At 32.0% G+C, this 17,622-nt stretch overlaps 1 protein-coding gene and 1 long non-coding RNA gene across 2 annotated transcripts; one reads left to right on the top strand and one right to left on the bottom strand.

Annotated features, from left to right (window-relative positions):
- Nucleotides 1–2,927: 2,927 nt before the first annotated feature.
- Nucleotides 2,928–8,023, top strand: LOC143238325 (uncharacterized). The gene is made up of 4 exons (XR_013020527.1): nucleotides 2,928–3,335; nucleotides 4,575–4,763; nucleotides 5,136–5,501; nucleotides 5,830–8,023. It is a non-coding gene; the product is annotated as an uncharacterized LOC143238325 (long non-coding RNA).
- A 4,430-nt stretch (nucleotides 8,024–12,453) lies between these two features.
- On the bottom strand, nucleotides 12,454–15,985 carry LOC143238426 (uncharacterized). The gene is made up of 3 exons (XM_076478652.1): nucleotides 15,887–15,985; nucleotides 13,927–14,061; nucleotides 12,454–13,536 (listed from the first exon to the last, which is right to left on the bottom strand). The coding sequence occupies exons 1-3, from the start codon at nucleotides 15,959–15,961 to the stop codon at nucleotides 13,348–13,350; spliced, it is 399 nt and encodes a 132-aa protein (XP_076334767.1). The 5' UTR covers nucleotides 15,962–15,985; the 3' UTR covers nucleotides 12,454–13,347.
- Between the last annotated feature and the right edge of the window lie 1,637 nt (nucleotides 15,986–17,622).

Genomic DNA, 17,622 nt, shown 5'->3' on the forward strand with positions numbered 1-17,622 from the left:
TTCACAGTTCTAAGCATCATCATCCAAGGTGCACTTGCTTATAAGAAACACGAGATCGAAGACTTAACAGATATTAACCCTGATATTCTTATTATAAGTGAAACACTAATTTATACTAAAAATAGATTCAAAATATATAACTATACGTCAATAAGAAGAGTTTGTTTGTTTGTTTGTTTTGGAATTTCAAAAGCTACTCAGGGCTATCTGTGCTAGCCGTCCCTAATTTAGCAGGAAGACTAGAGGGAAGGCAGCTAGTCATCACCACCCACCGCCAACTCTTGGGCTACTCTTTTACCAACGAATAGTGGGATTGACCGTCACATTATACACCCCCACGGCTGGGAGGGCGAGCATGTTTAGCACGACGGGGGCGCGAACCCGCGACCCTCGGATTACTGCGCTAGGCCATGCCGGGCCTAATAAGAAGAGATAGAACAAATAATCAAGACATCAACAGAGGAATTATGTTACTATATAAAAACCATCTTTCTGTTACTGAAATCTAAATAAACAGAAGCAATGAAAATATAGTGGTTGATATCCTCTTATAAACCACTCGATAATAACAATAGCAGGATTATACTGTTCTCCAACAAAGTGTATAGACATAAATCTCATGTACAATGTCTTTTCCCACAACCAAAATACCATTGTAATAGGTGATCTGAAAAGCAAACACAAGAACTATGGATGTAAATCCACTAACTCCAATGGCAGATACCTATTACAATTCATAGATAACAATAGCATATCCCTTATTAATGATAATACACCTACCCACACTACCTATGCAACTAATTCAAATGATATCCTAGATATCTGCCTTATCTCTTTTAATGTTAGACAAAAACTAATAAATTTTAATGTGGGAAAAGATGTTGACAGTGACCATCTTCCAATATGGTGTGTCTTCGATCTCACCCCCTATAAAGATAAAATCTATAGGCAAGACAAATTTTATTACAAAAAAGCAAATTGGCAAGAATTTCAAAAAGTATTAGACAACATACTACCAGACAAAATTAAACATACAGCGAATAACGAATCAGAAATTGATTGTTACAGTTAAGTAATCATGGAGTGCCTTCTGAAAGCAGCTACGGACACGGTACCAAAACAACAATATACAACCACAAACAATGCATGGAAACCAACCAAACAACTATTAACAATGATAAAACAATGAAGACAATTAAGAAGACTATTCATGGCAACAAGAGAACAAGAAATAAAACACAAATTAACAACATCAGAAACAAAATTAGAGCAGAAATTAAACAGCTAAAACAAGAAAAATGGGAAAACTTCTGCTCCCAACTAAACGAACAAACCGACCCTAGTAAGTTCTAGCTACACTTATAAAGATTCACAAATTAACCCACGACAAGAAAATACCCAACACCGGAATATAACAACACCTCAGCACAAACCAACAAAGAAAAAGCAGAAGCCTTCAAACATCAATTACAAAACACATTTAAAACACACAATGACTCGGACATGAACAACTATTACTAGAATAAAATAAAGAACCACGTAACAAGTAACATAGAATTATATAAACTATACATTTTCTAGTCAACATTATAAACAGCAACACTAATAATACATATGATTACAATAACCAATTAGTCACCATAAAAATCAAACTAAATGAACTTGAACAAGCAATCAAAAATTCAAAAAACAGCGCCTGGAAATGATGGAATACAAACAATTCTTCTAAAAAAAGGCACTTCAAAATTATTTGACCACCTATTAGCCATATTTAATTTATCTCTATACTCTGGATACATCCCAGTTTCTTGGAAGCAAGCTAATATTTTAATGTTCCACAAAGAAGGAAAACCAGCCAATAAAGCAAACAATTATCGACCGATCAGCCTGACCAGCTGTGTAGGCAAAATTCTCGAAAGAATAATAAGCAATAGAATCTCCACATTTTTGGAGATTAATTCAAAATTACCAGAAGAACAAAACGGATTTAGAAAATATAGACAAACAACAGATCACTTAATTAGGTTAACTGAAACAATAATAAACAGCTTTTATAAAAAAGAATGCACTGTATGGCACAATGGTCTTTGGTTCCGTATGTATGAAATGGGACTACCGCGAGGAATTATTCGCTGGTTATCTAATGTTTTGTAAAATAGAAAATGTAGAGTAAACGTAGAGGGAACTTTCTCGAGTTCTTCACCCAAAGGCTGGAGTCTGTCAAGGAGGGGTGGTTACTCCTATTCTCTTCATCATGTATGTAAATAATATGCCACTCAAAGACCCAAACCATGGATACGCGTCACAGTTCGCTGATGATGTAGCAATTTGGAAAAGTGCCCTAACACCTGAAATAGCAGCCACTAACTTACAACCACAACTAAACAGATTGTATGAATACTGCCAAAAATATAGAATTAAAATAAACACAGCGAAGACGCAATTAGTGATATTTTCAAAATCAACAAAACATCAAAAAGTACAACCCCAGATCTACATGAACGGAGAGTTTCTCCAAACTGCTACATCTGCAAAATTTTTAGGGTCAACATATGATTCTAAACGTACCTGGATAAAACATGTAAATAACATAAAAACTAAAATTTGTCTAAGAATAAACAATGCTAAGAGTCTAACTGGTAAAAACTACTTAACAACACCAGAAAACATTATTAAAATATACAAGACATACATTAGACCAGTAATAGACTATGCAGCTCCTGCGTGGAGCGTAATGTAAGTGAAAAACAATTACAAACCAAACTCCAAACATTACAGAACACACTAATTACATCAGTATACAAAGTACCTAAAACAACTTCATCAAAGTTCATGCACAATTACACAAACAATACCAGATGGACTTCTACATAGTACAATAAAATATTTTGATAAAAATTGGCGAAAAAATGAGTTGTTTTGCGAACTAGACAGGTCTTGTATATATGATGAAGAGAGACCTAAACACCTCTCCCCGTTAAATTTGTACATCAGATTTTTAAGATAAAATAAAATTTAAAATAATAACAAAACAGGCCACCTACGTTCTAGACTTATTAAAAAAATAAAATAAAATGAAAAACAATATAAATGGACATTGCCCTGAAAAGAACCAGATTTAAAGTTATGCTATCACTTCAGCCATTTTGTATTTACTGTAAATGTATTAATCAGGCCATTCCAACAAGTAATGGAAGGAGGAATAGGTCTTAGTGTACCTGACCCTCCTGGGTATACAAATATATATACCCAAACACCTACAGAGAGAGAGACTCTTTAGAATGTGGTGTGGTGTGAAATGAAGGCGTGTAAAAGTTGTCAAATCCGCATCATTTGTAAGCATGAGTTTTAATACTTTAATATATAAACTATTTTTATTTTGAGCCACTAATTAAATACGCTATAGTGATTTAAATTTGTTTCAGTTCTGGTTAAAATAGTCAGAACACTTAACAGTAAGTTTGAGGAGCATTATAAATGTGAAGAGCTTTGAGAAAAGCGCAAAAAAAAAAAATAAAGAGTGGGAAATTAAGTATAGAATATAGTTAGTCGTGGAGTGTATTTTATTATACTGGTGCTATAAAAGCTTTACACTATGTTCACATTCAAACACTGTGTATAGTGTTCATTTCCATATTTATTGTTAACGTATTTTGACTGGCATCAATAAAACGATTACATGAATATGAAGTTAATTTTCTTTTAATAGTAAGATATTTAAGAGTTGTTACAACAAACTACAGTTAATAAGGTATTTCAGTATTGTTGTAATTTATATTTTTAACGTGTTTAACACAAATGCTATATGGACAAATAATTTTCTAAAAGTAGTATCAAAATTACGTAGAAACAAGAATGTTTGGGAATGTTACTGTTAGGGTTTGAGGGACAGCGAAGGGTTTAGAAACAATGCTGCGTTATAATAGTGAGAATCAGTTTGTAGTTGATAGAATACCAACCAGAATAAGAAATTCGGGTTAATGTTAGTTGTCGCAGTGTTCAGTTACTTAATTGAAAAGCTGTGAAATTGTACCTGTAATACTATCTGTGCATAACTCATTCTCTTCACGTTCAAAATGTTCCTCAAACCGATAGTTAAATGTAAAAATATTTTGCTGAAGTTAGTATTTCTGTGTACAATTTGAACATACAGCAATTTAAGTTAAGGAAGAAATAACATTCATTTCTTCATAGATTAGACTCATTGCATTTTTTTATCATTATAACTTTAAAACTTCAATTTTGTTAAAGCAGTTCAATAAAGTACAGAGTACTGTGTAGAAAGGTCTAAGTCTAGCATCAGAGGTTGAAAATGGAAAAACAAACAAACAATAGGGTTGATAAGTAGGTTAGTAACAGAATGAAAACTGATGAGGTATTTTTAGTCTTGTTTGAATGTTGAATAAAAATGGCAAGTATAAAAAGTATTTTATAAGGTTCCTGTTATATGTCTGTCACGATTAAAGATATAATTAGACATCCAGCTTAATTAGTTACTTCTCTAATTTATATGCTAATTTTTCTTTTTTGTTTTTCAAGTTTATAATGTATTTTAACAAACTCGCCACTTTCAGTGCTCTCTGGGGTAATAATTCTTCATCACCTGGGCATTGACAAAATCGGACTTGTATAACATTATGGGTATCAAACAAAATGCATCTGAACAAGAAATTGGGAAAGCATTTCAAAGGTTGACAGCCGAATAACACCCTGATAACAATAAAGAGAAAATGCTGAAGAAGTATTTACTAAAATAGTTCAAGGTATTTCGTCTATGATTTTGTATTTAAAATCTGTTTGATTAGTAATTATCTACACATTTCAAGTAGCATGCAAGTTCTGGGCTCAGATTAATACGTAGTTTGTAATGTTAAGCTCCAGAAAGCATTCTGCAACATATTACCATCACAACTGTTTTACTATGTATTTTATTTAAGTTGTACTTTTTATAATCTATTATAATGATGCATAAGTGCTAATTGTTTGTGAATTTTTTGTTTTTTGACTAATTACAAATAATGTTCATAATTGAAACAATTATTGTAAATGAAATAACCTGTGTTCAAGTTTGAAAATGTTTTTTATGGCATGTCGGTAACAAACTGTTTACTCTAAAAGTGTAATTTTACTTACAGCATATACTGTCTGACTGTGACAAAAAGAAACAGTACAACAAAATTGGAATGGCTACTTTTGAAAATGGTAAGGGTGATTACGGATCCCAATAATTTCACTTATAACGGACTTTTTCACTCACTTTGATGCCTTCAAAGTTCATGATGGACAGCAAAATGGACATGAAGAGAATGGATACAAGTTTCAGTTTGGTGGTGGCAGGTCTCTCAACTTTAACATATTTACTGACATACATGGAGAATAGGAATCATTTAATAGTCATTTTGTAATGTTTGAGGAAATAAAGCCCTTTGACAGTAGGGATTCCTTTTTTGGAGGCAATGAAGTTCCAGTTTTCTGAACACACCCCAATGTTAGAAATGCAGGTTTGTGAAGAACATTAGGTGATCAGATAATCTTACACAGATAGGGTTAGAAATGTTTTATAAACCTAAGATAGTGTTGCATTTGCTTGTAAAACATTACACGGTTGGACAAACTTGTTTGTGTAAAACCACCACTTAGTTATTTGAGTTGTATTTCTGTTGGCATATGTATATATATTATAAACATGTTTGAATACAGATATTAGATGGGGACTGTATGGTTATTTAAAACTGCTAGTTCTAACTAAAACTAATTTCTGTAGTTTAATAATTGGGGCTGGCTAAGTATGTATTCTGTGTATGAGTGAAATAAGTTTTTTCTGTCCAGCAGGCAGAGCCAGATATCCAATCATTACTCAGAGAATTGGTAACATGATTACCACCTATACTTCGTGCTCTTGATAGAGACAATGGACTAGTCCAAAGTAATAGCAAGTTGTAAATATGTAAACTGGTATAACAAGCATATTAGCTGTTATATATTGCCTTCTTACCAAGCTGGATTCAAGAAAAATTGTGCTGTCCAACCAAGGGTGATGGTATTGAAATAGTTTATTGTCAGTACACTTTAAGTTAATTTAATGTAACTTTGAACTCTGTTCTGAATCCATCGTTGGTGAACTATTTTTTATGTGAAACATAACCTTATCTAAACCCTGCTAGCTAGGTGGTGTTGCTCTTATTTTAGAACCACAACTATACAGTTGGATTGTAAGACTATACATAGGTACTGAAGAAATATTTAAATGTAGTCCATTGAGAAAAATTGTTAAAGTACATTATCTAGGTTTATGACCCAGTATTAACATACATTGTTACTGCCATCAATACTTTAATAAATACAAATTATAGTAGATACTAGGTTCATGTTGACAACAGAAAATTGTTTATACTAGTAAGATTGTGCAAACATGTAAGTGTATACAACTTTCACAGATTCCATCAGATTGTATAAATGTATCATTTGTTTTGTAATACATAGTTTATTAAGTGTAGGACTGTGTATATTTATTACAGACAGGAAGTGTTTGATTAGTGTATCTTTACTAACTGTTGCTACTTAACTAGAAGACTTCACTCCTGTTGGTGTGCACATTGTACTTACCCAATACTTCTTTCAATAGCATTAACAAATGGCTCTCTCAGCTCTGATAAGTACCTCTGTAATATTAACTTAACCATTGCTATGTTTGTCATATGTAGCCTAATAAAAAGATTTTGGAGAATAAGAGGGCAGTATGGAACTTTTTAATTGAAGACACGTTTTAATACTAAAACACAATTCTATACAAATGAAATATTCATTCATTCCTATATTGTCATAGGGGACATATGTAATTTTTCATAGAATATGGTATTCTTGTTGAATGACAGAATTTTGGTAAAGAAAGTAGAAATTCTCCTCCTTTATCTGTAAATACAATATTAATGTAAGTAGGGAATACAAGGAACGTTTATAGACTGCATAACCTGTAGTCACAAAGAACATATCTCAAATTGTCTTGAATACCCTCTAATTTGTAGAGGTAAAGAGCAACAAATCTTAAAGGAATTTCAAGTTGTGGTGGCTGACCATATTGGTGAAGTAATGTGAAAATATACTGCTTGAGCAGTTAGTTTGTTGCGTACGTATTACATGTCACTTCCAACTATTTTGAGGATGTTATAGCCCTCATATTTTGTGAGACTTTAAATACAGTCTTTGCTTGAAAAGTTGATGAACCCCATAAACTAAATTAATATCATTGTGGTTGTCTTAATCTTGTGAAATCTAGAACTTTTATTAAACTAAATAAAGTCTACATCTGTAAAAATTGATGCTGTCATGGTTGATATATTTAACAAAAGATCTGGTTAAATGCACTTAAATTCATAAAATTCCAGTTTACTATACACATTGTTAAATATTCATATCCAAGTATAAATTTCTCTTTACTTAAGCTAAGGTTATTACTTAAAATAATTTCTTCTCTTAAACGTGTAGTGCTTAAGAAAACTTCTGAAAAGTAGGCTTTAAATGTTTTGAAACGTTTATTAACCAAGGATGTTGGTAACTGTAAAGCAGACTTGATGTTTTCTCCCAGTTTCATCATTCCAATATGAGTAATAACATGGATAACAGGTTATGGCTCTGTTTTAGATTCCTACTTCTATCAAAGTATTTGCTTAACCTTATTTATGTCAGAATGGAATGATCAAAACTAACACCATTTGTCAACATCTTTATTATCCTTGAATAAAAATAACTGGTTTTCATGTCAAATCTTCACTGACAAGTTTGTGTAGAATACACAAGTAAATTGTGTATTTTGTTCTCATCTTTATTAATTTTTGTACAACTATCAAATATCTGTTCAGTATTAATTTCTAGTTTTGTACAGTAAATGTAATTTATAAAGTTGGTATTGGTTCTCTTGAGCCAGGGAAACTGGAAAAAAGTGAATTTTATATTCCTAGTTTGGAAGGCATCACGAAATTTCATTTTATAGACAAAAGTTAATGAAATTCGTGCAATTCAGTGATGGTTCTGTAACTTGAGGGGAGAAACACCTAAAGATTGCATAGAGGTTAATTGTGGAGCATTTAGCATGTATAATACATAAACACAGTTTATGATCATTTCATCATTGAGATGGAGGACAAAGGCAGAGGTAATAATGTGACTAGTATTGAGGGGATCTCTCATCTTCCTAAAACTAGGGCATGTAGTTACAACAGTATCAAAACACATAACTGCTACTTACAGATTATACATCTATTAAATAAGATATTTTCACTTTAGTTCATTAGTAAAACAGTCTCCACAGCGAGAGTCAATGTGCATCATTAACGTACTTTGTAGGAAATATGCTAACTGAAAGGTTTCCTTATTTCATTAAAGTCTGGTGCCAGAACAATTCCACACAGTTTTGATTACTTATTTTATTTTCATTTCATATATGTAATTAAGTTAGTTCAATTAATTATTCAACAATATTCATCAATAAGAATTTCCTAGTTCACACAATACTTGTACAGCTAGGACAAAAGTCACAAACAAATAGAGTACCATCGGAAATAAAGAAAACTAGTGTCATGCAAACTGAAGATGCCAAAGTATGAAACCAGTAATTTGAGCTTGTTTTAAAAAAATATTAATTTAAAAAATGCTATAATAGGAAAGGTTTCACTGAAAATAACTTATGATACACATAAGGGTTTTTTTATCAGTGAATTTTTATAGAAAACACTATCATACTTTAATAATCTATAACTTAATACATTAGATATCTCAGTAACGTTTTAATAAAATAACTGTAGAGTGACAAACAGTTAAATGTATGCTAGTGAATATATCATAATTAATAACACTATGTCACAAAATTTTTACTTTTCCTTTTTCCTTGGCAGAATGTGTTATTTCCCAATTGCCTAAAGTAAATGGAGAAGACCTATTTTTCTCTTGAAACTTTGCTTTTGTGATGGGTAATGAAATTTTCAAATTTACCCATTTTCCAGAACATTCCAGGTAAATTCAGCACTGCATAGCTGAAAAAGAATTTCAAACTTTCAAGAATTTTCTAGAACTTTCCATAGTAATATATATATGTACAGGGGTTCTCCACTTCTCTTTAGTTTTAGCTGCCAAAGTGAACACATAGACCTATCTGATTTTATCAGAGATGGCAACAAGAAGCTGCAAGCATTCTTTAGACATTCTGTTATGTTTGTGGCCAATTTATCAAGACAAAAGTGAAAAGGTACTCTGTGACAGCATCTGCTAAAATGTTTGAAGCCTACAAGGCATATTTCGCACGCTGTCGACAATCAAGACAAACCCATGGCACCTCATTTTACTTATGAAAGCACTGCAAAAAAACTCTAGAAGGTAAGAGAGACAATTTTGCTTGCTTGAATACTAAGATTTTATATTATACAAATTTTAGACCTTTTAAAATTTAAATATCTTTCGGTGCACCTCAAAGAGGAATACGACAGCATCAAGGCCTTGCTAGAAATCTTGTAGTATGATGAGTATGGCTTGGAGGTTATTGGAGACTTAAATTGTGGCATTCCTGATGGGTCTCCAAGGAGGCTTCAACAAGTTTCCCTGTTATCTTTGCCTCTGGGACAGCAAAGACACTGCAGCACACTACAACAGAAAGCACTAGCCACAACGTACCTAATTCTCTGTGGGGAGGCACAACGTCAAGTGTGAGCAACTAGTGGACCTCCAGAAGATGTTGTTCCCACCATTGCACATAAAATTGGGTTTTATGAAACAATTTGTCACAGCTCTTGATAAGGAGTCTGCAGCCTTCAGGTACCTTCGAGACATATTCCCTAAGCTGTTTGAGGCAAAGGTCAAACTGGTGTCTTCATTGGACCACAAATAAAGAATATAATGGAGTGCACAGAATTCCCCAAGAAACTCAGTAGGAAAGAAAAAAAACTTGGGGCAGCTTTGTCGCAGTGGTTTGGGAGATTCTTGAGCAATCACAAGGCCAAAAATTGTGTGAAACTGGTTGAGGCTCTGGTGATGAATTATAGTAAAATGGGCTGCAGGATGTCCCTGAAAATCCATATCCTTGACACATCTTGATAAATTCAAGGAGAACATGGGAGCATACTCAGAGGAGCAAGGCGAGTGCTTCCACCCAGATATACTGGACTTTGAATGTCGCTACCAAGGAGCATATAACGAAAACATGATGGGAGACTACAGGGTGGTCCGTAAGTCCCTACTCATCCATATATTGTGTCATAACAACTTTATAATACTAATGAGTTGAAGGCAGCTGTTATCGCAGCATTTGGAACAATAACCCCTGCTATTTGAGGAAAATGACTCGAGAACATGACGCTGCATAATATCATGCAGCGAGAATGAGGGACAGCACACAGATACACTGGATACATAAGATATATGGATGGGTAGGGACTTACAGGCCACCCTGTATATTTGGGGTTTGATACATGAAAGTGATTTACATTACAGTTGCAAGTTTTGAAAAACTACTCACTTCTAAACAATTTTGTATAAGTTCAGCATAAATACATGTAAATCTTGATTATTATGTTGTTTTATTCCGAGTTTACATAAATGAAAATGTGCTATTTTGCCTGTTTTTACATAGAAAATATGTTAATTTCTAAATTTCGTTATCTAGGTCACAAAAGCAAAGTTTGATGGGAATAAAGGCAATTTTGTGTACTTTTATAACATAAGCAATTAAGAAATAACACATACTATCCAGTAACAAAATTTGTTACACAGTGTAATCTATAACGTAATATATCAGATATCTCAGTGCTGTATTAATAAAATAACTGTAAAGTAACAAATTGTAACTTATGCTAGTGAATATATCATACTTAACAAATAATCTATAACTTAATACATCAGATATCTCAGTAACGTATTAATAAAATATCTGTCAAGTAACAAACAGTTGAACTTATGCTAGTATACAGTGACACTTCTTTATCAGTTACTGTAGTCTTTATGAAGTACGAATGTGGTAGCAAAGGATATTCTATCAGCGAGTCAAATTCCACATATGTATAATTAGAAGTTGTCATTTAGTTATAAGCTTGCAGTCTTATGGACAAACAAAATTTGCATACACCCAAAAAATCTTTCCATATAAAGACTGTTTGATCAATACGTGGTCGTGACAATTTAAATATTTCTATATCTTTTTCATAGCACATATGAAAATAGTACAGTGTGACATGGCTTGGTAAGTAATCTTGTTAACATATACAATTATTTAATAGATATCAAAAATATCTATTTACTGCAGTGTGTGGTTAGAAAGTTTTGTAATTGTAAGAAATTATTGCTTTAATAAATAGTAACTTATGAGAATTATACTTGTGCAAGTTTATTCCTCATCTATTTTATGTTAGAATCTCAAACGTGAAAGCCTGTTTATATTTTATGAATATTTTTGTGATTAAATTAAAAAGTGTGATTGTTGTACACCATCGTATACAAATGAGTGAAATACCTTTGTTTTTTATGTTCTGATAAAGTATCAATTACTCTTGCCAGTGTATCTAATGACAATGAAACTTTGTAAAATGACTTTCAAGTAAACTATTTTCCTATATAGTCTTTATTAAACAATATAAGTAATGTTTTGCAGTTTTATTGTAGATAATAGTTCAGTAACGTAACCCTAACAATTGGTCAATTCATGGGTATAATTTTTTAATGAGCAGATCAAGTATAAACACCCACAGTGCAAAGAAAAACTTACAAACAAATGATGCTAAGATCTACACTTTACTGTGTTACTGACAATAGCTGTGTTCAGTTTGTGTACGCTTACTGTACTGTTATTGTCAATAACAATATTCAGTTTGGATATGCTTACTTTAATGTGTCACTGACATATAGCAATGTTCAGATTGGGTATGCTTACTTTAATGTATCACTGACACCAGCTACATTCAGTTTGTGTATGCTTACTTTACTGTGTTGCTTTCAATAGCTGTGTTCAGTTTGTGAACACTTACTTTACTGTGTTACTGTCAATAGCAACGTTCAGTTTGTCAGCAAGTGAATGAAGTTTTAACAGGATGTCTTGTCATTCAGTAGTTCTTACTCCTGGGATGTGGTACAGACTAACCATCCCATCGTTTACAACTGAACCTCTGACTGTGGGTAGAACCACATGAATAAAATTTGAGAAAATGTATAAAACAAGTAAAGGTGGGATTCTGTAAAACAGTGAAATATATCCATTTTCAAGTTACCAGTGTTTACAGAAAGTATAATGTAATTTGATAAGCCTTGACTAAAATAAAGATCCAAATGTTTCCTTATGGAGTGGACAAGTGTTCATGTAGTACATTGCATGCAGTTTGTGGCAATTATCAAAGATGGAGTAGAAATATACATGAGATTTAGGGTTTTATGGTGATGTCATAAATTAATGTCTTAACCAAAAATACATATATCTAGTTGATGATCAGTTTTCTTTATTAATTTGACTTAGTGATAACCAGTAACAGCCACAGAATTCCAGACAGTGACTGTCATACAGGAATTTTTATTTGCTTAGTTGTATATCAATTTCATTTTCCATGGTAGCTTTTATCACTTTCACAATAAGAATTATTTTACAAAACTTTTTTCAGTTACCACAAGTTTTTCTTTAATACCCACACACAAAATCAGATTGGAAAGTCATTCCTAGGTAGCTAGAAAATCAAGGGGTAAATGTTTAGAATTAATTCCGGTATTAAGTCCGAACGTTATTACAGTAAAATTTAATAATCTTTTTTTTTTACAAGAGAAACATTTATATTCTCTTTTATAGGAGCCACATCACAGAAATGAAGCACATGTTTTAGTTCTTGAAAGATTATTTCATGTATTAACTTGTCATGTTCTAGCAAAACCAAAAGAAAGCTGCAGTCCTAACAGATTCCTTTCACTAATCTTGTTTACACGTGTAGTTTATTAATGCACCAACTTTATTTATCAGACATCTGATGGTCATCTTTACCTCTTTCTTTCCTTGTTTACACATGTAGTTTATTGATGCACCATCTTTATCAGATATTTGACACATCTTTACCTACAAGCAGAAAATCTGACTTTGCTGTTGGTTTCCCAAATATATTTAGAAATTTTTATAATTAGAATTTCATATTTTAAAACTATGCTTTCCAATTTTTGTTTACTGCAGAAATGCATATTTCCTATTTATGGAAAGAATAAAGGTATTTTTTATATGTAGATACAGACATCACAATTTTATGAGTATTATTGTCCTGCTATCATAGATGATAATCGTAACTGAAAATCATATCATAGATGATAATCACAGCTGAAATCTGATCTTTGCTATTTTTATTTGGTCCCTTCTCTGGTCTGACTAGTTAAGGATCCTACCAGATAAGAAAGGCTCTGTCGTGCATTGTCTGTAATTCTTCCACTATTAACACGGCCTAAGTTTGGGTGTGGGAAGAGAGGAGTGTATTCACTCTTGGTAATGCAGGTAGGACATATAGGTCCTCCAGGAATCAGACGATTGTTAGCCTAGATATAAGAAGTATACTTAATTTCAGTTCCAACACTCACAGAAGTATCTATAACACCAAAGTATGATAATTTATCCAAGTAAGATTCTTACCAATACAGTTCAAATCACTTGAAAACTAGAAAATGGTAATTGTTAGAATATGGTTAACCATCAGGTTCACCAATGTTATTCTCATGTGATGTTTGGATAGTTCTGGAAACCCTAATTTCAATTAGTTATTTACTTCAATGATATTCAGTAATTTGATGGTAATTTTGAATAATATGGTTAGTCACTCAGTTCTATCCTTGGTTTGACATCATGGAGAGATACATTATGATGTTACTAGGTCATTTTCAATCTCACAAAACAATAATGTACTATCACTGAAGTAAGTAAGCACTCACAGTTCGAAATGGTCGTCTTACAAGCAGCAGGACATTTCTTGATTCAAATTGGTCTTTGCAGCTGACACATTCCAGTCTGCATGGTAACTGGTCGTCCACAAGGTTTTTCAAGTACACTGGATATTCAAACTTCTCCTGAAAATAGCACTTCAGATTTAAATCTTCAAGTTCCTGTACTACAGAAACACATGAAAACTGACACTTCAGATTTAAATTTTCAAGTTCCTGTACTACAGAAACACATGAAAACTGACACTTCAGATTTAAATCTTCAAGTTCCTGTACTACAGAAACACATGAAAACTGACACTTCAGATTTAAATCTTCATGTTCCTGTACTACAGATATACATGAAAACTGACACTTCAGATTTAAATCTTCAAGTTCCTGTACTACAGAAACACATGAAAACTGACACTTCAGATTTAAATATTCACGTTCCTGTACTACAGATATACATGAAAACTGACACTTCAGATTTAAATCTTCAAGTTCCTGTACTACAGAAACACATGAAAACTGACACTTCAGATTTAAATCTTCAAGTTCCTGTACTACAGATATACATGAAAACTGACACTTCAGATTTAAATCTTCAAGTTCCTGTACTACAGAAACACATGAAAACTGACACTTCAGATTTAAATCTTCAAGTTCCTGTACTACAGATATACATGAAAACTGACACTTCAGATTTAAATATTCACGTTCCTGTACTACAGATATACATGAAAACTGACACTTCAGATTTAAATATTCACGTTCCTGTACTATAGATATACATGAAAACTGACACTTCAGATTTAAATATTCATGTTCCTGTACTATAGATATACATGAAAACTGACACTTCAGATTTAAATATTCATGTTCCTGTACTACAGATATACATGAAAACTGACACTTCAGATTTAAATATTCACGTTCCTGTACTATAGATACATAAGAAAACTGACACTGATTTCCAATCCTGCACATTCTAGTCTAGAGGTGGCTATTGAAAAATAAAAACAGAAATGCTAAATATGTGAGTTACCTGAAACATTAAAACAGATTCATCTTCAAACTGCCAAGAGTTTAAGTCTCATGCCTTGACATTTGTGAGTACAGTCTTTTAGTGGTACCTTTGTTTAGCTAACTTTTAATAAAACCTACGACGGACCCTTTTTTTTTTTGTAAATATACTAATAACAGTGTAAGATATAGCAATTAGATTTTTTCATCAGTGCTGACATTTATGAGTACATGTAGCAGAGGTAGGGAATATAACAAAACTTGAATACTTTCTTTTTAACCAAACTCTTCTATATTTAGTCAGTTTAGTGACATTGTGGGCTAGTCTTAAGTAGTTTAAAATTCTTAACAAATACAAAAATTTTGTTTTCAATTTAAATATAATAGACAAATTGTTTACTGTGTGCAAATAGTTATTGTTACTAAAACTTCAATTATTGGACTAAAATTACAAGATTTATTTTAGGTGAAATGGTCTTTCAGCATAATCATTTGAGAGCAAGAGTTAATTTACATTAGAACCATGTTAGAAACCTGGAAAACTGTTTCCTAATAATCAGTAAACATGTTTATTCTCACAATTTTAATTCCTTTAACAAATTAAATGAAAACATTTTAAAGTTTTCCATTTTTGGAATTGTAATGGAAAAATAATAAATCTTTAAAAACATTTCTTTAAATTTTTGACTGAAATCCATTAGGAATAAATACACTCAACCAGTAGTGATAAACACACATTATTAAAATATGTTGGAAGAAAACGATCTACGGAAAAGGTTTCAGATATTTTTAAAACTAAGATTGTGTCTAAGGCAAGCAACTGCACACTTGCAGTTTGGCCAATCAGTAACCAGAACTACATAGAAGATGACACTATTAGTTTAACTCAAGGTCTATAAAGAACAACTTCACACAAGAAAACAAAACTTGTACATTTTATCATTACCTGAGCACCCAGAAGTAGATAATACACAGAGGTAGGAAAGCACAGGCGTTTCTTCAGCTCTGGAGATAGCAACATAGAGTAGGTTGAATTCGTTTTCAAGCTCGGTGCTGATAAAGTTGAAATAAAATACAGCCGAACTATATCTGTACTCTTCTTTAATTTGTTAATAAAATTATTACATCACACTATTTAAAACAATAAAATTAAATTTGATGTAGAAATCCATAACACAATAAACATAACATTTGTTTCTTCAAAAGCAAACTCAACTACTAAATAATGCTTCCAACTATTTAAAAAACAAACAGAATTCAGTAACAAGATACAGGATTGGTGTACTGGTCATTATAATACACAACCAGTAAGTAGACATAGCTCAGTTTGATTAGTTTCTACTTATTATGTATGGCAAATTTCAAGTGCACCTGTATCATCTCTTATATTTACTGCCATTTTAGTATTTGTTTAGCATTGTGGAAACACAAGTATGTATGTGTAAAGTATTGTGGGAACTTAAAAAATCACACATAACATCTATCAAAACACCTGCAGTTAGTTTATCAACGTTTATACATATTTACACAAAGTATAATTTTGATTAGTCTACAAATACTCAACCTTAAGCAGTGATCTTTATAAGTTGAGTTACATCAAACCTTAAGCAGTGATCTTTATTAGTTGAGTTACATCAAACCTTAAGCAGTGATCTTTATTAGTTGAGTTACATCAAACCTTAAGCAGTGATCTTTATTAGTTGAATTACATCAGACTTAAAGCAGTGATATTTATTGTAAAATATCTTTCTTATCACTGCAAAACAACACTGGTCTTGACATGTTTGAAGGATACCATTATGAGTTACTAATGCTAGATAATGAAATAATGCTGGGCCTAAAGTGACTGATCTATAGTGTTATAACTTAATGACACAAAGTAACACTGGTCCTGACTTGACTGAAGAATACCATTATGACTTATTGATGCTAGATAATGTTGGGCCTAACTTGATTGAAGAACACCATTATGACTTATTGATACAAGGTAACAAAGGGCTTATTAACTTGACTGAAGAACACCCTTATGAATTATTCATACAAGGTAACAAAGGGCCTAGCTTGATTGAAGAATACCATTATGACTTACTGATGCTAGATAATGTTGGGCATAGCTTGATTGAAGAACACCCCTATGAATTATTAATACAAAGTAATGCAAGTCCTAACTTGCTTTTATGATTTTTACATAATACTATTTAATTTTTATACATTCTAATCAACTACTCCTGCCATCTATCAATCTAACTATTAAATAAAATATTTTTAATTTTGAAATTTTCAAATTACAGTTAAATATTGTACAAGTTCTCATTAATCAAATTAGCTAGAGTGACTTAATAATGACAGAAAATTGAAACTATACGCTGTAAATATTCAGTCAGTAAAACTGTAAAGTTTAAACTGCAGTTAGGATCAGTGTCTACACAAAATATTTACATCACAAGTCAATAGTTTTCAAAGACAATTTCAAATAAATTATGTGCAGTAAATCTTAAATTAATAATGTTAAGAAGTAATTACAAAAGATATTCATAACAAAAACATACTCATCTGTGATGGTTCTTGGTAAGGAATATTGTCAATAGTGAAGTCATCTTTCAAACATACGGTATTAAATTCTAAACCTTTGATTTATGAGCTGTAGTGAAAACCACATCTAGATTATAGAAGAAAATACTG

The sequence above is a fragment of the Tachypleus tridentatus genome, chromosome 13, assembly GCF_004210375.1.
Source record: "Tachypleus tridentatus isolate NWPU-2018 chromosome 13, ASM421037v1, whole genome shotgun sequence".
NCBI classification, from domain to species: Eukaryota; Metazoa; Arthropoda; class Merostomata; order Xiphosura; family Limulidae; genus Tachypleus; species Tachypleus tridentatus.

What these genes read in the sequence shown, in the direction of transcription:
- LOC143238426 (XM_076478652.1), bottom strand. Translation starts at nt 15,961, where the DNA reads ATGTTGCTATCTCCAGAGCTGAAGAAACGCCTGTGCTTTCCTACCTCT. An exon ending in ATCTACTTCTGGGTGCTCAG is followed by an intron (nt 14,062 to 15,886) that starts GTAATGATAAAA and finishes TGCTATTTTCAG; the next exon opens with GAGAAGTTTGAATATCCAGT. An exon ending in TAAGACGACCATTTCGAACT is followed by an intron (nt 13,537 to 13,926) that starts GTGAGTGCTTAC and finishes TCTTATATCTAG; the next exon opens with GCTAACAATCGTCTGATTCC.